This window comes from Acanthopagrus latus, chromosome 21 (assembly GCF_904848185.1).
Source record: "Acanthopagrus latus isolate v.2019 chromosome 21, fAcaLat1.1, whole genome shotgun sequence".
Lineage (NCBI taxonomy): Eukaryota > Metazoa > Chordata > Actinopteri > Spariformes > Sparidae > Acanthopagrus > Acanthopagrus latus.
The window spans coordinates 22,905,797-22,923,232 of record NC_051059.1 but is presented as its reverse complement, the minus strand read 5'-3'; the positions used below and the strand labels follow the sequence as shown (position 1 = coordinate 22,923,232).

At 47.0% G+C, this 17,436-nt stretch overlaps 1 protein-coding gene across 6 annotated transcripts in view; it reads right to left on the bottom strand.

The window, feature by feature from the left end:
• epha4b (eph receptor A4b) overlaps positions 1–17,436 on the bottom strand; it is a 103,506-nt gene that overhangs the window by 60,787 nt on the left and 25,283 nt on the right. For all 6 annotated transcript variants that reach the window (XM_037085202.1, XM_037085204.1, XM_037085205.1 and 3 more), the window contains 3 exons: positions 12,411–12,611; positions 10,386–10,493; positions 9,576–9,927 (listed from right to left, as the gene is read on the bottom strand). In XM_037085202.1, coding sequence (XP_036941097.1) covers positions 9,576–9,927; positions 10,386–10,493; positions 12,411–12,611 — 661 coding nt within the window. The remainder of the gene's footprint in view (positions 1–9,575; positions 9,928–10,385; positions 10,494–12,410; positions 12,612–17,436) is intronic.

Sequence of the window (17,436 nt, the reverse complement as noted above, 5' to 3'; positions counted from 1 at the left end):
TTTTGGTAATTTGTTAAGTTGTTACTGATATCCACGAGTAGAATTAGCAGAGTGAACTACTTCTTCTTGGTTGCAGACAAGTAATGTTTTGAAACAAGGGCTTCATGGTGGGTTCTTTTCAGACGATATCAAGACAACTGCGTCACATATGAGACGAGTGGTACCACTTAAACCAGATGCCGAATTTGTTATCAGCAGTTCATTTTTGCATTGTACTCAAATATGGCGGGACAACTATCGTCAAATTTCCTTTATGACTGAAGTAAACTTAAAAATGTGACAATTCTCAAGCAAGTTCTGGATTTGCAAGGAGCCATTTTCTTCCCAAACTCCTCTAAGTGAGATTAATGTTGACAGACATCAGCGATAATGATATATCCAGAAAGTGTAAGTCAGACAGAATGACAAATATATATGTCTGTGTATTCAGACGTCGCTGAGTTATGCCGCTTTAAGAAACAGTGATAAGAAGCCAAATCAGCCGGCGAAACTTCCTGTTATTTCAGAACACCGATATGCATCGGTCCCTTTCATGTCATGCCGTATCTCTACCTCACATCTCTCCCACGAGAGTAAAAATGGCTGATTTGCAGGTGGTTCAGCCGGGCCTGCTTAGACTAGACGTCAGTTTAAGCCTGAAGCGTCTGTATAAATTGTGCGGGAACTGTGATATGGCCATTTAAAAATGAAATTTACCCTGTCACGTCTCTCATCAGGTTCTGTGTAACCATTCTTTGTTCTCTGCGGCGCTGGAGCTAAAAGCCGTTTGAATTTCCTGAATGGCTCCTCTTGGCTGTGGAACAATAGTGCAGCTGTACCGCGCACAAAAGCGGCAACAAATTGGACCTTCGAGTGCGGCTGCATCTGCACGACGTGTTTTGGAGCCGAGCAGTGACGTCTGTGCACTGCCGGCCCAATCAGTCTGACAGGCTGATCGTTACATCTGGAAGCCATCCATGGACTTTAAAAAAAAAAAAGGGGATGGCGAGGGAGTGGGGGGAAGGGGAAGGGGAAGGGGTCAATGGCTGACTTCCTGTTCCTATGTTTCCTGTTCTAGCCGCCTGCATGCCTCCTCTCGTGCACCTTCACATCTTAAGTGGAGCAAACTCAACACTGATTCGACACTATAGAAATGTGAAAATTATGAACTTTCCCATGAGCGCACACATGTTTATCCCTTGCTGGATCTTGACAGCGTATGGAAAGCAGCCAATTTATGCCAACTGTACCCAAAGGAGACCGCCCCCCTTTTCTAAACGCCCCCCCCCCCCCCCCCCTCTCTCTCTCTCTGTGCCCGGGGGGAATAGTGCTATATAAGGACATGAGGAGTTGAAACAGGCGTTAACAGTTTCTCAGTCCTTGGCCTGCTTTTCTTCCTTTTCTCTACGGGCTTGTTCACACAGCTCAACCCACTGCACCAGACTCAGCCGAGCTATACGAGGTCCCGTCTCCCACCTCGACGACCTCTCGCTTCACCGTGGCTAACACCTCAGTCTCGGTGCTATGGGTGGCTTTTGGGAGACTGGCGAGTGGTCCTCCGTGGTGAGCGAGGAGTTGCGCTTGGAAGCCCTCCATGTGAAAAGACATTATCTGGGTCAGCGCTGTGGGGGTATATAGATGGGGGGGGGGGCTGCGGTGTGTAGCGTGGAGGATATAGCCAGCACCTAAGCCTTTGTGATTTTGTGTGTCATTTATTCACACACAAAAGAGCGGAGATGAGGACGAGGGAGAGGGAAAAGGGATGGAGCCGAGGAGGTGACACGTGAGGGAGAGGAGATAAAGGCGAATAAAGGGAAAAAAAATTGAGGGAAAAGGCGGCTGTCATTATCCAAATAAATTGAAAGCGAAGTCAGACAGATGGACAAGACGACAGGCAGGAGGACACACTCGGCCACAGACAGGTAGAAGGCCTTCACTCGGCCCATATATCCGTCTGTCTTTTAAGAACATCTGGCTTGTAATAACACGGTGCTGCCTGACACTTCAACAGCTTAATGCCTTAATGCCTGCAGCAGCGTACACACACACACACACACAGCGTGAACTGTATACACACAAAAAATCTCTTGACTTGCTGTCTAAATCCTTCTGTTAGCCGCCCACTCCCTTCCTACCCACACCTTCATGCTCTCGAGCTCCCTGAGCTGCCACTAAGAGAAGAGCAAAGAAATGAGAAAACTGTGTGTGTGTGTGTGTGTGAACATACAACATGCAGGAGGGAGCCCTTGACCTTCAAAAAGTCTGTATGTGATCAACATAAAAATGCTCACTTTACCGACACACACACACACACACACACTTCCGTTGCGAGAGTCGAGGCAGAGATGGAGCTCTGTGTTGGAGAGGCAATAAAGAAAGGCAGCTTCCCCACTGAGCTTTCAACACACATACCTACACACACACACACACACACACAAAACCCTCTGTAAATGAGCTCAATCTCTTTCGCAGGTGTGAAGATTAGCCTTTTCCTACATCTGTTCCCGGCTCGAACCTTTCACTATGAACACAAGGCAGCAATCCTCTTATGAGATACAGTGTAAAAGTCTATTGTGTGTGTGTGTGTGTGTGTGTGCGTGTGTGTGTGTGTGTGTGTGTGTGTGTGTGTGTGTGTGTCTGTGCATGGTCATGGCAGCCTTACAGAACGTGTGCTTAACTTTCACTCTATCCTGTTTTAAGTTTTTCTAGCGGAGAACAAACAAAAGCGCTCACTGTTAATCCTCCCCTGCTGCTCTGTGGTCAGCTCTGATCGACTGAGCAGCCGGCCTTTGATCGCTGTACATCACCGGGTGCACAGAAAAAGACGAACCCCTCCTCCCCATCCCGACAGGTCGGGCGCTTTTTTTTCCCAAAAAAATCAACTACAGTTTATTTCTTCTCCTGAGAATGATATTGTACAGGACTTAGTTTCCCCTCCCAAAAGCGATGATCTCACGGCGAAGCCCAAATGGGGCTTGGAGTGTGTGAGGGGCTGAAGCGGTGCGATGTTTTCCCGGCTTTTGAGGCTTTCGTGGCTGTGCCTTGACGGAATAGTTCAGCGCTGGAGCTGTTTCGCAGTGAAAACACATCATCCAGCCGACACTCCTGTGCAGCGTCTCCTGCTGAAAGTTGCCAGATACAGTCGGCGAGCACAGATTTGGGTTTTGATCTCCGTACAGACTCAAAGTTTCTGCAGCTGGCCAAGCAGTATTTTCCGAGCACATAACTCATCGTAACACTGCTCTCTGTTTTTGCACAGATTGCAAGATAATGAGGGATCATTATAGCTGCTGCTAGGCAGGTTTTTGTATTTTGAACAAGGCCAGGCAACCTTTGTTTCAAGACTTTACGCTAAGCTAACTAGGCTGTGGGTGGTTACTCCTATCTGCGGTACAGACATGAGAGGTGACATCAGTCTCATCCTAAATCTTTTCAACACGGCCACGTCAACTCCACTTTATGACTTGCACATAAAAACTGCTGTATCTGTTTTGGCTGATTTATCGTCACTTTGGAAAAACAAAGACGAAACACTCCAGAGTCTATGACGAGGTCAGATGTTGGTCCATAATTCTGCAAAACATTCACATTTAAATGTGGAACAGTCTACGTACAATATCGACAAACGGTAACATTTGTAAGCGTCACACCACTGGATATTTTTAAGGACACAATTCTTAGTTGCGTTTCTTCAAACATGCTCCTGTACAGTTCTGTCCTGTAGCATTCACCACCTTTTATTCTTTAACTTGTTAGTTCAGTTCTTGTTGTCCATATTTCTATTCGATTCAGATTTCTGATTCTGTTTTGTGGTGAAAAAACCTGGATATTTTTGACAGGAGGCAGGGAAATCACCATTTAGCCATATTTAAGCCAAAAAATACAGATTTTCCAAACCCTGCCTAACTGATTTTTGTGTCATTGTCAAACATTGGGACGCAGAGAATACAGCGATGCCTCGTTCTACTCACATTTTCCGACAGTACGTGTTTGCTGGTTGTGATCATTATCATCCAATCAACCTGAATAGATACAAATATAAGCATCTGTAGTTATTATAGATAAGCTGGTAGAGCATGCAGCCCATGTACAAAGGCCGGGTCCTCGCCTCTGCGTCCCCAGGCAACCTCTGGCCTTTCGTTTTCAAATATCATGTCATGTCCTGTAGCGGTCCAGAAACCCACTGTGTCTGCCGACGCCAAGTTCCGACCGAGCACGCAGTTGATAAAACACTTGGACGTGCTCCCTCAGTGATTTACACTTCGGTTTTCTGTCCGAATTCAGAAGTGAAATGAGCAGCGGAAGAGCTCGTAAGCTTGCTTCATATTGGCGGCATTGAACAGACAAATGAGTCAGAAGAAAAAGGCAAAAGTGGGCGCGTAAAAGCCCACAGACGGACAGACGGGAGGACCGACATGTCATGCTGACCTATATTACTTTTGCCCGCTGAGAAAGGGAGAGAGGAGATGAGAGCAGGAGAACTTGTGTCGAGGTGACAGGTGTCTGTCCTTCTCCACTCCGTCTCCTCCATCTCTGCAGCATCTGAGGCAGTAATTGGTGCTGTCAGACACACAGAGGAGGACAGAACACACACACCCGGTCACAGCTGCACACACAAACACACACACACTCGCACACACACTCGCACACACTCTCCTGCCCTTCAGCATGTACCCCTAGGGCTTAAGGCGGGAGAGGTTTGAGAGGAGAATTCACTACATTCACTACCAGCTGTGAGACAGAGACAGAGCAGAGGGGAGCGAGGTGGAAATGGAGGGGGCAGAGGAAACGCTGGCAGACAGAAACAAAGAGAGAGAGAAAAAGAAAAGCAAAGGAGAGTGAACCAGGCGGAGGGCGCACAGACCAGAGGCCTCGGCATGGGGTAGAGAGAGATGGAGGAGAACTGACGAGGCTGTGCAAATGTATGTGACAGAGAGGCGGGAGAGCGAGAGAGGATGTGTTTGAATAAGAGGGAGTGTGAGAGAGAGAGAGATTATGTAACTCCAGCGGTGACAAAGCAGATGAGTGTGATTTCAAGTGATTGGGCAGCAGAGCCGCGGCGACTGGAGCCGCAGAGTGTTCGGTAGAAAGAAAAACCAAAGACGAGTGAAGTACAACCAAAAGCACTCTTAACCACTCCAGTCGTGCACATAAGAACACTTTAATATCCCATTTAATCTACTTTTTACTACATCTCAGAGGATAATACTGTACTTCTAGATTAAAGACCGCGCCGACCCTCACAGGTGTTTTCAGTTACGGCGCTGATCCGACCGGCTCAGGTTAGACTTGTACAAAGCTCCTCTGGGATTTACGAGGGATCATCACGTCCTATGAGAACACTAAAGTTATAGTTTCCAAAAAAACAAGATGTTTTATTTATTCCCTGTCACACATTATAATGATTTAAAAACTATATATCATCTCCTGGGACCTTGAATATCAATATTATTATGTTATTTTTGATCACACTACCTTGACATGTGCATAACATGCCCTCTTTGAGCCATGTCAGTGAGTATGCACAGTAGCAGAGCCCTGGAACTGGATCACCTGAATGGAATGCAGCCATCACTAACGTTACAAACTCCACTTGTGCTTTTTTTCTGTCAAAACGACTGGCGTGAAAAGGCTCAACACACGTCGTCTTTGTAGCAGAAGCCTGAGCTCGTTCCTCGGTTGCCACAGAGCTCCTCTCCTCTTTTCTCTGATTCAGATCAGACACTGAATTGGCTGCAATTTTACCTCAATTACTCTCCCACGTTCACCGTCCTGCTGAGTTAAATACTCACTACAGTAATGTGTATTAATCCACCGCTAAATCCGATCCCCAACAAGTGCGCTAGTGTTTGAGAAACATTTTTTACAGGTCTCATAGTTTACTCATGACTGACGTGTAATTACACATCTCACAATGATGCATGTCAAATTCTGTGTAACTGTATATCGAAGGCAGTTGTACAGTTCAATCACAACTATGTAACTTCTGTGTTTATTATTTCAAAATATGAACTAAATACTTGTCACTCCTGGGACATTTTTTAAAAAAGTCACAGAACCGGTGATCAAAAAAAAAAAAAAAAATCCCTCGGCTAAATCCTTCGATCCTTTGGAAAAATCAAGCTTATATATTCGTGACCAGGTTTTCCAGACGTGCATCCTCAGTAGCAGTGAATGGGCCGGAGAGCGAGGGCTCGGTTAGGTTAGAGAAGTATTGTGGCGTTGATGCATGAGGCGTATGAATGAACGGTTGGTTGCTTTTGGTTTGGAAGCCAATAATCCCTGTCTCGTCCTTATTTTAGATCCAACAAAATACCAATATATCACTCTCAGGTCGAATGGTAACTGTGGGTGTTTGTGTTCCATGTTTCACCTTCTTCTTCTTCTGTTGCTCAGTTTGCTCTGCTCAAATTGGATGGCTAGTGTCGCTCTCTCTGTGTCGGCGACAACCCTTTTTTAATCTAATCTGGCGGTGTCCAACACCAACGGCGCCAAAACACACACAAACATTTTAAACACACTTTGCGCCCTCACACTGGGGAATAAGAGAGCAAACCGTGGGGTGGGAAAATGGAAAAAGAGAAAGATGAACCCGTGATCTATAAATGTTTAACGAGCGCAGACAGAAGAGATGAGGGCTGCGAAGAGGAAGAGGAGGGAGGAGAGGGGACAGGAAAGGAAAAATGGCGAGGTGAAAAAGGAAGACATATCAGGAGGGGATGGGTGAGGAGCAAAATGGGGGAGGGTGATGGGGCGGGTGGAGGTGTACAGTCCCATTATAGAAGCAGACACCAGAGCACCGTTAGAAAATAGCAGAGAGGAGGGGAGAGAGGCAGAGATTGAGGAAAAAAAGGCTGTAATTGGAGGTGTCTGGTGTTTGTCTAACACAGAGAGGCTAGTAATGATTCCATTAGCGCCTCACGCCGAGAGAGAGCGAGGGGGAGAGAGAGAACGAGAGGTACAGAGAGGGAGAGAGGGAGAGAATGGAAGTCAGGGGGGAGAGGGAGAGTGACACGGAGACAAAAACAGGAGGCTGGAGAGGCCAAAACAGTACACCGAGATTCACACGGAACATCAGAGGAGGAAAACAACGAGCTTCGGAGCGGCTAAATGGCACCAAAAAAGAGAGAAGAAAAAACAAAACAAACCGCGGCACAAAAAGAACAAGAGGTGGCGAATTCAAGGCGTCCATTAAAAGGCTCGTTCACCTGCGCGGTGATGATAATTACAAATGCCCCTCCAGCTCCATCTCCCCAACCTCACCCCTTCATCTCTTTGTGTGGCGGCGGACGAGAGAGGGGTGATTTAAATGCATTAGCGGCGTGTGTTTTCCCTATGGAAGACCTGCAGGCTGTGTCGGGGCAGGAACCTTTTGTTTGGAGCTGACGGCGAGCGCTGAGAGGACTCTTTAAAAGCCTGGCCCTTGTTCTCCCAGGGACACATTAAAGCGCAACGCACCGGGTTGTTGTACTTCTCTGTGTCCTCTCATGTCTTTGTTAAAAGCAGGCTGATTACAGATGCAGTTACATTAGTTGGCTAAGTGTAATTTTGACGAGGGAAGGATCAGAATAGAGGCACGTGCGGGACAAAAAACAAAAAACAAAAAAAACAGCAAAGGCACGTGTGTCGTTTTAAACAAAGGAAAGCTGGTTTTCCGAGGCTGGAATCTGGCATAATTTCACAGGCTACAAACAGCTATGAGATGTGTCAGGATGACATACGTGGGACAGTTAATTCTCCTGCTGTATGAAGAGGAGATTTTCATTGCTATGCAAATCCCTCCAAAGATCCCACAGAAAATGTTTTCCCTAACACCGAGTAGGTGGCGCAGACGAGCCCGCGGCGGAGGAGCTTCAATTCACCACCGAGGAATTAAAATCTATTGGAAAATGCTCGTTGATTGTTCCGAGAATAATTGCCTCGCCAGAAAACACGCCTTGAAATGAGCTGAGACCAAAAACAAAGCTTTCCTTCCTGTGCCGCAGACAATAAACACCTGCTTCATACCTTCAAACACACGCAAGAGCCCACGCGTCCACATCTGTCCTGACCACGGCTTATTAGACCAGGGACGCATATACACCCTGACCCCTGACCTCAGACTGCCAATAAGAGTCCATCATTACCTAAACACACGGCTACAGCACACACACACACACACACATACACACACACACACACACACACACACACACACACACATACACACACACACACACACACACACACACACACAGGCATGCCGTTGCTGAGTTAAAGCCGGCTTGTTAAACGTGCTTACATCGCTGTATTTATCCCCTCAGGAGCGATAAGACTCAGGGAGCAGACTGATGAGGTCACGGAGATCACCGAGGTCAACCGCTGTGCTGCGTCAGACCGACTCACAATAAAGTTGCAGTGCAGGCGATGTGACGCGGGGGCCTTTGCGCGCTGTAGGTAGCGAAGAATCATTTGAAAGCCTGTCAGCGAGTTCACCTGTCACGCAGCCACAGCGTGCCACTTTACAAGACAGACATGCTCAACAGTCGGCGCTTCATGATTGAGATGCAGCCAGAGTTCTGCCACAATCTGTGCACATTACCAGCCTGCGCGCCGCAGAGTGCAGCTTCTGTTCTTATTCACTTGTCTCTAAGGCCCAGCTGCCAAGTTTTTCTCTCTGCGTCTTTGGCTGCCACTTCTCCCGCCAAAAAAAAAAACAACTGAAATTGCATTATGTGCACCGATTTCCAAGTTCGCGATGATCAATATCTATGATTCCATTTTCATTTTCGAAGGAGGAGGCGAGGCCCGCGGGGACAGGTGACGGCGTCGGAGTCTAATGCTGCTCGCGCACTCAGAATCGCACGCACGCACGTACCGCACACGCCATCTGTGGAGTTTTTACGATTCAATAATCTGCTTCCTAAGGCTTACCACCAGCACAAACACACACACACATCAACAGGGATCTTCTGACACACACTAACACAACCCAGAGAAGAAATTACACATTCACCTCTGACGCGCACACACTCGGAAAAAAAAATGAAATAAAAGCAACATATTCACTTTTCCCTGGATGTACTGTCCTTGCAGTGCTGGGAACTTTAAAAAAAAAAGTCAGAACACCCACACTGACACACACACACACACACACACACACACACACACACACACACACACACACAGACAAAGTAACCCAAATACACAGTCATTGTTATTCCATCCTCAGTTTCTCAGCAGAATTCAGCATCGAAATGTTTCCACACACGCTGAAAACACACACACACACACACCTTTACACATCACATATTCACACCGCAGAGAGCAGAAGAGTAATTATCGCTTTGTTTGGTTTGAGAGCACTGGTTAGCCATGCAGCGATCTCATGCGTCACACTTTGACACTCCTCTTCTTTCACTTCTGAGGCCGGCCTTCATGAGACCTGAGCATATAAGTGATACGCGCCAACAGAACTTGCACTCAGGTGTAAATGTTGCTATAAAAAAAGTCACGTACACTCGAGCACTGTGGAACATTTCTCGTTCTCTCTCTTACACACACACACACGAACACACACACACACACACACACACACACACCACCAGCCCACTTACGTTGGCAGACGTCTTTGTTCTCCTCAAAGCCCGGTTTGCACACACACCTCCCGATGGGCACCAGCCAGCCTCCATCCGCACTGCAGTACATCTTAGGAGCCTCGAACTCCTCGGAGGCGTTGACGCACATGCCGTGGACCTCCACCAGCGCCGTGTCCCCGCCCGTTATCGTGTCGGGGAACTGGGCCAGGTTGAGCACGGTGAGGGGACACTTCTTGTAGAAGACCCTGACCGAGACCAGAGCGATGCAGGCGCCCAGGTCCTGGAAGGCCAGGTAGAAACCCTTTTTACTCAGGTTGCTGATGTCGCGCACCTCCGTGTTCAGCTTCATCACGCGGTCGCCGACATCCACCTGTGGACAGAGGACACTCATTTATCTTAGAGGGAGCCATCGGTATTCAATCAGAGCATTTTAAAGCCCGGAAAGTGATAAATCCATTCCAGTACTGAAATAATTATGTCCTCCTGACAACTTTGCAGGCAACTGGAATGTGATAACTTAGTTTAAACATAAAAACGGTGACTAGCTAATTACCTCGGCCATGGAGGTTGTGTCCATTTGTTTGTTGGTTTGTCCGGAAGGTAACGCAAAAACCACTCAATGGATTTCCACAAATCTTGAGCGAAGGATGTGCCTTGGCCCAAAACAGACCCCTTTAACCTTTGGTGCGGATCTGGATAAAATATTTCTCCCTTCTTTCTTTAACAGGCCCATTTAAGTGGTTTGTATCTACTGGGTACATTATTCTTGCTACTCCAGGTGTAAAACTCTGGATTGTGGAGATTCGGATGTGTTTGTGTTCCGCGTACCTGTGTGAAACTCTCATCGGCAGCAATCGTGTCGATCTTGACGTACTGGCTCTCCTTGATGAACCACAGGTTGGCATTGTTGGACTCGTAGTAATACATGTTGAACGTCTGCAAAACAAACAGCACACATCACCATTCAGACTCCAGAAATGTCAGTTATCAGACATAAAATCATAATAATAAACAATTAAAAAAAAAGCTAGACAGATAAAAGTGAGACGGTCCATCCAATGTGAAGTTTTAACAAGGCCCCCACAGCTCTCCAGCTATTCTGCTGCTACTCTGCAATTCTCAGTCCATCTGTCTCGATGGCCGGTCAGCGACGCTGTCTGCAGTCTCCATGAAAGTGCAGCTCTCTACTGTCTCATGCAGTATTATCTCCACTAGTCATTCTGGAGAAAGTAATGAGAGTGAAAAGGGTGCGGAGGGCAGACAAAGTAGAGGGGAATGAATACAGAGGAGCTGCGACGTCGTGGCTGATATGAGAGAATGGGGGACAGTAAAAGAAAATATATATCACGAGTCGAAATATACGAGCGGCCGCAAAAAAGAAGCCTGGAGAGCATCGTCTGTTTCATTCTGCAGCTATTCTCTCATGTCATTCTTTCACCGTCTCTTGTCTATTTATCTATTCACCAGCCATCAAAGTGAAAATCCATCTGTGTGTGTGTGTGTGTGTGTGTGTTTTGAAAGGAAAAAAGACCGAAAAACAAACTAATGAAAAGGATAATTCAAAATCTCCTTTTGCTCCTCTGCAGAATAAGCGCTGAATTAATTCCAAGAAATAATAATTATACTTTGAAGAAAAAGCTTTTGTCGGTCCTTCCATCAATATGTATGTTAATGCACGTGACAACAGGCGGCAGATGATGCTGAAATCATCCAGCATCCTCTGAAATGTAGCTTTATTCTGACTGAATGGCTGCTGCTGTGAACTGGCTTCATGCACTTCACAAACATTTAATTGTTGCTTTTATTATTTTTTTTAATTAAAGTGAACCTTGAGGAAGAACAAAGAATAAACGTCTAGTGGTTCTGCTCGCTTCTTTAAGGTTCTGTGTCTAGACTTAAAGCAAAGAATGTGATATAATCGTGTTGGATTAAATAAATCAGGCAGGTTCGACTGAAAACTCGGAAAAAAGAGTGTCAATAAAAAGTGAATTTTAGGGCTGCGTGAGACGGTCAAAGAAGTCACACTGCAAACATGATTCAGGTTCAAGGTAGATTTAAGACACAAGGGTTTAAAACATGAATATCTGAGTCCTTTGGGCTACATTCACAGGAAGTTGATGGGTGAGATTCTATTGGATTTTGAGCTGAAGTCAAACAAACGAACAGCACTCTGATATTCTGAGAGGAGGGAGGTGGATATAACATGATGAAACATTTGTTGGACTCGGTACCAAACAGACATGTGGAGAATACGTTTTGTAGGCCAGCGCTTCTCTGCAGCGCCTCAGTTCTCTGTGCTACTGCGCTTCATCACACATTTGACCTTATCGCTCTGCAGTTTGTGGTATTTGATTGATTGCGCAGCCCTGATTAATGTCATGATTTAGATGATTGGCTGAGCACAGCTAAGAAAGTGGAGATTGTGTGTCGGTTTTTTTTGTGTGTTCTTAGAAGAGAAGTCCTTGAGAGAAGTGAGAGAGACTGATCACATTATAGCTAACTCGATTTTAAAGATGCTCAGAGCGAACTGCACAGAAAATATTTTGTTGCTTTCTCAGAGGGGATTTTTTTCTTTCACCTTCTTTCTCCACCGTGTTTGAAATTAAACTTACTCCAGTGTTGTTGAAACTCCAAAAAAAACAGAAATACTGTCTTCCTTCCAAAAAAGACCTTCAGAGCTTCAGAGCGCACGCAGCTACACAACCTCACCAGCGGAGCAGGTCAGAACTCAAGGTCTTCACACCAGGAATAAACAAAACACGCCAGATGCAAGGACATGTTTTAATCTGCGAGCACAGTGTGTGTGTGTGTGTGTCTGTGTGTGTGTGTGTGTGTGTGTGAAGTGATGCACACCTCTTTGCAGGTCCCAGGGACCCCGGGCAGGCTGTTGCAGTCCCTCAGGGTGAACTTGATCTCGATGTAGACGCGCTGCGCTCCTTCTCGGCTGATGTGACGCGTCCTCAGCCAGTTGTTCTGGTTGGCCTCCATCACGTTACACACCTGGTAGGTCCTCATCGGGGTGTTCCTCTCATCCATGACGCTGATCTCCTCCCACTGAGGGCGAGAGAGAGAGGACTTAGCTGAGTACCCTAAGGTGGAAAGGTAGCCTCAGGAGAGAGTGCATCCGTTTATTCCTGGCCAAGTCGACCAACGTGCTGACGTTTTGGCCTAGTGGCCTTCACGAGCAACTAGACAACCAAGACAGCTGCCTTAAACATGCAACATCTGAATTTGAGATTATGGGAAGGTAAAAGGGTAAAACTCAAAGAGGACAAATTGAATGAAGGGTGTAAAAAGGTGGGGAAGAAAAGAAGAGAGAAAATAGGGATGTGACAAATGTGATAAAAAGAGGTGAAGAAAAGAGTGTAAGGAGGACGTAACAAGGAGAGTGCACATCAGGGGAGCGTTAACGTCGAGGAGGAAGTCCTTTCAGCGAACGTGTACATTTACAATCAGAGGCTAAGCAAACGTGCAACCGGGGCAAAGTGACGTTCAGCAGCACCGTGCCGGGTCGACAACAGCACCGCTCAGCTGTGAGACCGTCTTATTTCATCGCCACTCAATGGACAAAGGAGATCTCAGTCCAAAGATCGCTGGAGGGGGAAACTGGGCCCGAGTTCAATGAGCTGCGGTTTTCGTGCGAACACACTAACGGAGCCGAGCCTGCACGTTCTGTTTTCATGTCTGGGTGAAAATGAGTGATGATCTGTGTCAAGATGACTGAAGGGCCGTCTTTGTCTATGCTGCACGTGTGCACAGTGTGTGTGCATGTTTTTTTTTTTTGTTTTTTTTTTAATCGAGCGAATGCGTGATTTAGCGCTCGAGAGGTAGGAGTGTGTGTTCGCGAGAGAGGGAGAGAGAAGGAGTAGGTAGGACAGAGCTACTTTGTCTCCCGTCATCTGCTACCATCTGTTTCCACTTCTGACTAAGGCCGTAATTGAGAACACTTCTCGCATGAGCAGGAAAACATTTCTATCCGAGCACACACACACACACACACAGGCAGGCACACACATGTATAGCATCACAAAGAGAAAGAACATTTTCTATTCCTTAAAGAGAAGGAAAATAAACCGATGCGGTTTCGGTGTCTCAAGATATCTGATCCACTCACTGGGAAGCTAACTGGATTTTCTTAGACACACATATGCAATGACACACACACACAGAGACACACACACACACACACACACACACACACACACAGACTGGATGAGTCGTAGTTTGTGGTGAGGAATCAGAGGACCACCATCTTTGTTCTGAGCTCCTGTCATCATCCTGAGACTGAAGCTGTAAGCTCCAGAATGATGAGCACGTATCACCTTACAGTCGTCACACAGGCTGTATACACACTCACACACACTCACACGCAAACACACACACACACACACACACATGACCCACAGGAGTAACCACCCGTCATGCCTAACGTGCCCTGGAATTCAAATCAAAGTCGAGTGGTGGATGAATGAGAGGTTAGGGTGAGGAAGAGCGAGAGGACGGGCTGGTGAAATGTAAAGAAAGCAGCGAAAACAAAAGGCGCTCCAATCTGATTGGATTCTTGAGGTTAATCTGATGTGACGGCCCAACAACCCGGCAAAAGCTTGGCGCGTTTCACCTCCCGAGTATCCTGAGCGCTAAAACAGACCCGCATAAGAAAACTGGATTCTCACACAGACTCTCTCCAGCTCTCCCACACACTCAGATGCTTTTAATCCCCACAGAAACATCTACCGAGTATGAGCTGGAGCTCGAACAAAACCAGCTCTTGATCGTGACCCAGCAGTCCTTCAGCAGCAGAAACAGAGAGAGGGGAGCAGAAGAAACGGGAGGAGGAAGAAACAAAAGGAGGACGCAGACGATTGTGCGCGCTTTTGCAAACAGCTGACGCGAATAACCCTGGCAGGGAGTTCAGACTTTTACACATGAAGGATGTATCGCCGGAGTCGGGCTCGACATTTTGCGCGCACAACAGCCGAGAGTCATTTGCGATCAACCGCACTCGATTCAATTAAAAGAGCAAAACACAAGACGGAGGAAGGAAGAGAGAGCCGGGAGCGGGGAACGAAATGTTGGTAAATTACAGGCGAGCCTGGCAGCTAAATAGACCCATCTGTGCCGAGCTGAGACCAGTCGGACATCACAGGACGGTCGCACACACCCACACAAACACACACAAACACACAAAGCTGAGTCCCCAGGGAGTGGTGATTAAAGCATTTATGGGAATAGTCATTGAGGGATAAAGAGGGCTTTATGATGTCTTTGTTTATTTCTTTGTAGGCAGAGTTTGGAGTGGCTGGATTACTGCCACTTCCTGGTGAGCGACTTATTTCCCCAGTTGGTCAAGTCTGCTCATTGTCACTTTTGCCTGGCGTAAAGTACAGGTGTGCTCATGAACACGAAAACAACCTGCTCGCCCTCGTGCTCGGTAATGATACAGCGGCCTCTTGAGAGAGAGCGAAAATCTACCAAAAACACAACCGGGGAAATGTTTGGATAGGCTGACTCACTTACTCAGACACACACAGAGTGAAAACTGTTGCCTGTGTTGGTTCAGTCTGAACACTAATCATCATTCAGAATGAGCCCCCCCTCCTCCCCGAACCCTCAATCACCTCGGCCAATCAGCACGGAGCCCGCTTGATTGCTTTGAAGTGAAGCAGAGACGTCGGATCAGAGTTTAAATTCAACCGTTCACCAGCTTAACATAATATCCCTCCTTCTGCAATCATCTGATGGGTACACCTACGACGAGGTAATTGGCCTCTAAACTCTGGAGCGAGCTCCGGCTCAGCGAGGGGAGGGAGAAACAGAGACGCAGGATGAAGAAAGAGGAGGAGGAGGAGGAGGAGGAGGAGGAGTGGGGAGGGCAATGAGGGCTGAGGAGCCTCCAGGGGAGCTGGGATGCTGTGGGGGCCTCCCATTTTTAAACATCATTAAGACGTATCTGTTTTGTGTCCCTCACGAGGAACACCCCCGCTCGGTGACAGAAGTGGGTCGCCCCACGCAGTCTCAGGCACATCCGGCCCCGCACGGCTCGGATTAATTTTGACCCGTGGGGGTCAAGTGTGGGTTTTGGTCTAATTCAGGTAGACGTGGACTCAGATTGGTGGGAATTGCCTCTCACTGAGGCCAGTCCTCAGGTTTAAAGATCAGAGGTCAACTAGATAATCCTCCTGATATGCAACACAAGAGCTCCTCGCAGCCCTGGCACCTCTCTCCTCTCACTCCATCACTCTCCTATCGCTCCTCTTCTCAGTTCATATGCCTTTGGAGACGTGTGCAGTCATATCAAACAAATAATGCTGTTGCCAGCAGGATTGGCAGCCTCTGCCACTCTCTATACTGCCATTTATGATGTACGCCACCATTAGATTAGATTAGATTTGACGTGCACCTTTATAAGAGTTTAATAACATGTTACCAGGAGTGATGAAGCATTTAGCTTTAATACACCGGGCCGTCCTCAATGCCATTTTTGGTGCTTCGAAGCATCAGAGAGAATTTCCTGTGAATGTCTGAAGCTTGCAGACAGCACGAGATATCATGCAGTCCTCAAGCCTGCGGGAGAGAGTGGAAGACACCAGCCACTTGTTAATTCCGTCCTCGCCACCAAAGTGTGAAAATATTAACTTGACGAGCTGCTGCGAGCACGTAGGGAGGGTTGAGCTCGTGCTCGTCACAGCCCATTGCTATGGATACTGTTTTATTTAAAATCAAAGTGAACAGTATTCTCCACTGGAGGACCTTGGCTACATAGAAGTGTTCCTCGTTCAGTTGTGGACCGTTTGTTGGAGCTGTTTAAAGCTGCTGGACTGTAGATTTTCTTTTCAAGAAGGAGTCGGGTCGGGTTCTCTGCGACAATCCAACGGATGTGGCTTCATGCACGTTCCCAAGTGCGTCTCTCCGCTCCGCTAACAAAGAGCAACAGTAACTAGTTTAGAAACTACAAAAAAAAATACGTGCTATTCCAAACCTTTGAACAGTAGTGTACTTTTTTTTTGGGATTTTTTTTCCAAAATACTTTGAAGCTGCTTTGGCGCCGTGACTTTCTCCAGGACAGCACCACAGCTCACTGTTTCTCTGCTTATTTCTGCCTGTACTACTTAAACTTTATCGACTGACCGAATGGTGCCAAATATATCCCCTTCTTTTTGTTGTATACACCTGTTTTTGCTCAACTGACTCAGCGGCAAATAGGCTACAATTCCTATAAGGGCTTCACAATAAAAGCATGCCATTATCCTCCGTGTAGGGCCCCGAGGGAAATGTTCCCAGCTTGATGCAGCACTATTTATGCCCATGTAAATATGGACTCAGAATCCATTTAGCTCAGCGGGAATAGCTTGTGTCAGACCAATCAGCTGGCAGCAGTGGGTGCAGATGATGACAGACCTCGCCCTCGCTCAAAACCTGAGAGCTTCACATACAGCAGATATAAATGAAGCACAGCCTATTTTAATCTTCAGTCTGAGACTTGACACAGATGCTGTAGCTTCAGCTGTATGTGTTTTGTTTTGCCTGATGTCTGATTGCCTTCTCGCTCTTTAGGAGAAACAACATATTCATCTCATGTCAGAGTCCCGGCTGACTGAAGAAAACCGCGAGCCTATTTCGAGGAGCAGAAGCGGCTACGTATCTCACACAGTTCAACATTTTTAGCTGACACTCGCCAGGCTGAGAGAAGAAGAGCGAGGGGGAGAAGGAGGATCATGACTTTCGCTGAGAGAAAGATAACATCGCCTTCAAACAACCGGCTTTAACCAACTGAATCATTTCCTCGGTGAGATGGAGCAGCTGATAAATCTTGTGGCTCACCCCGAAGTAAAGAAACTCCGGAGACAACACTTTGAACAGCATCTCAGTTGAAGCTGTG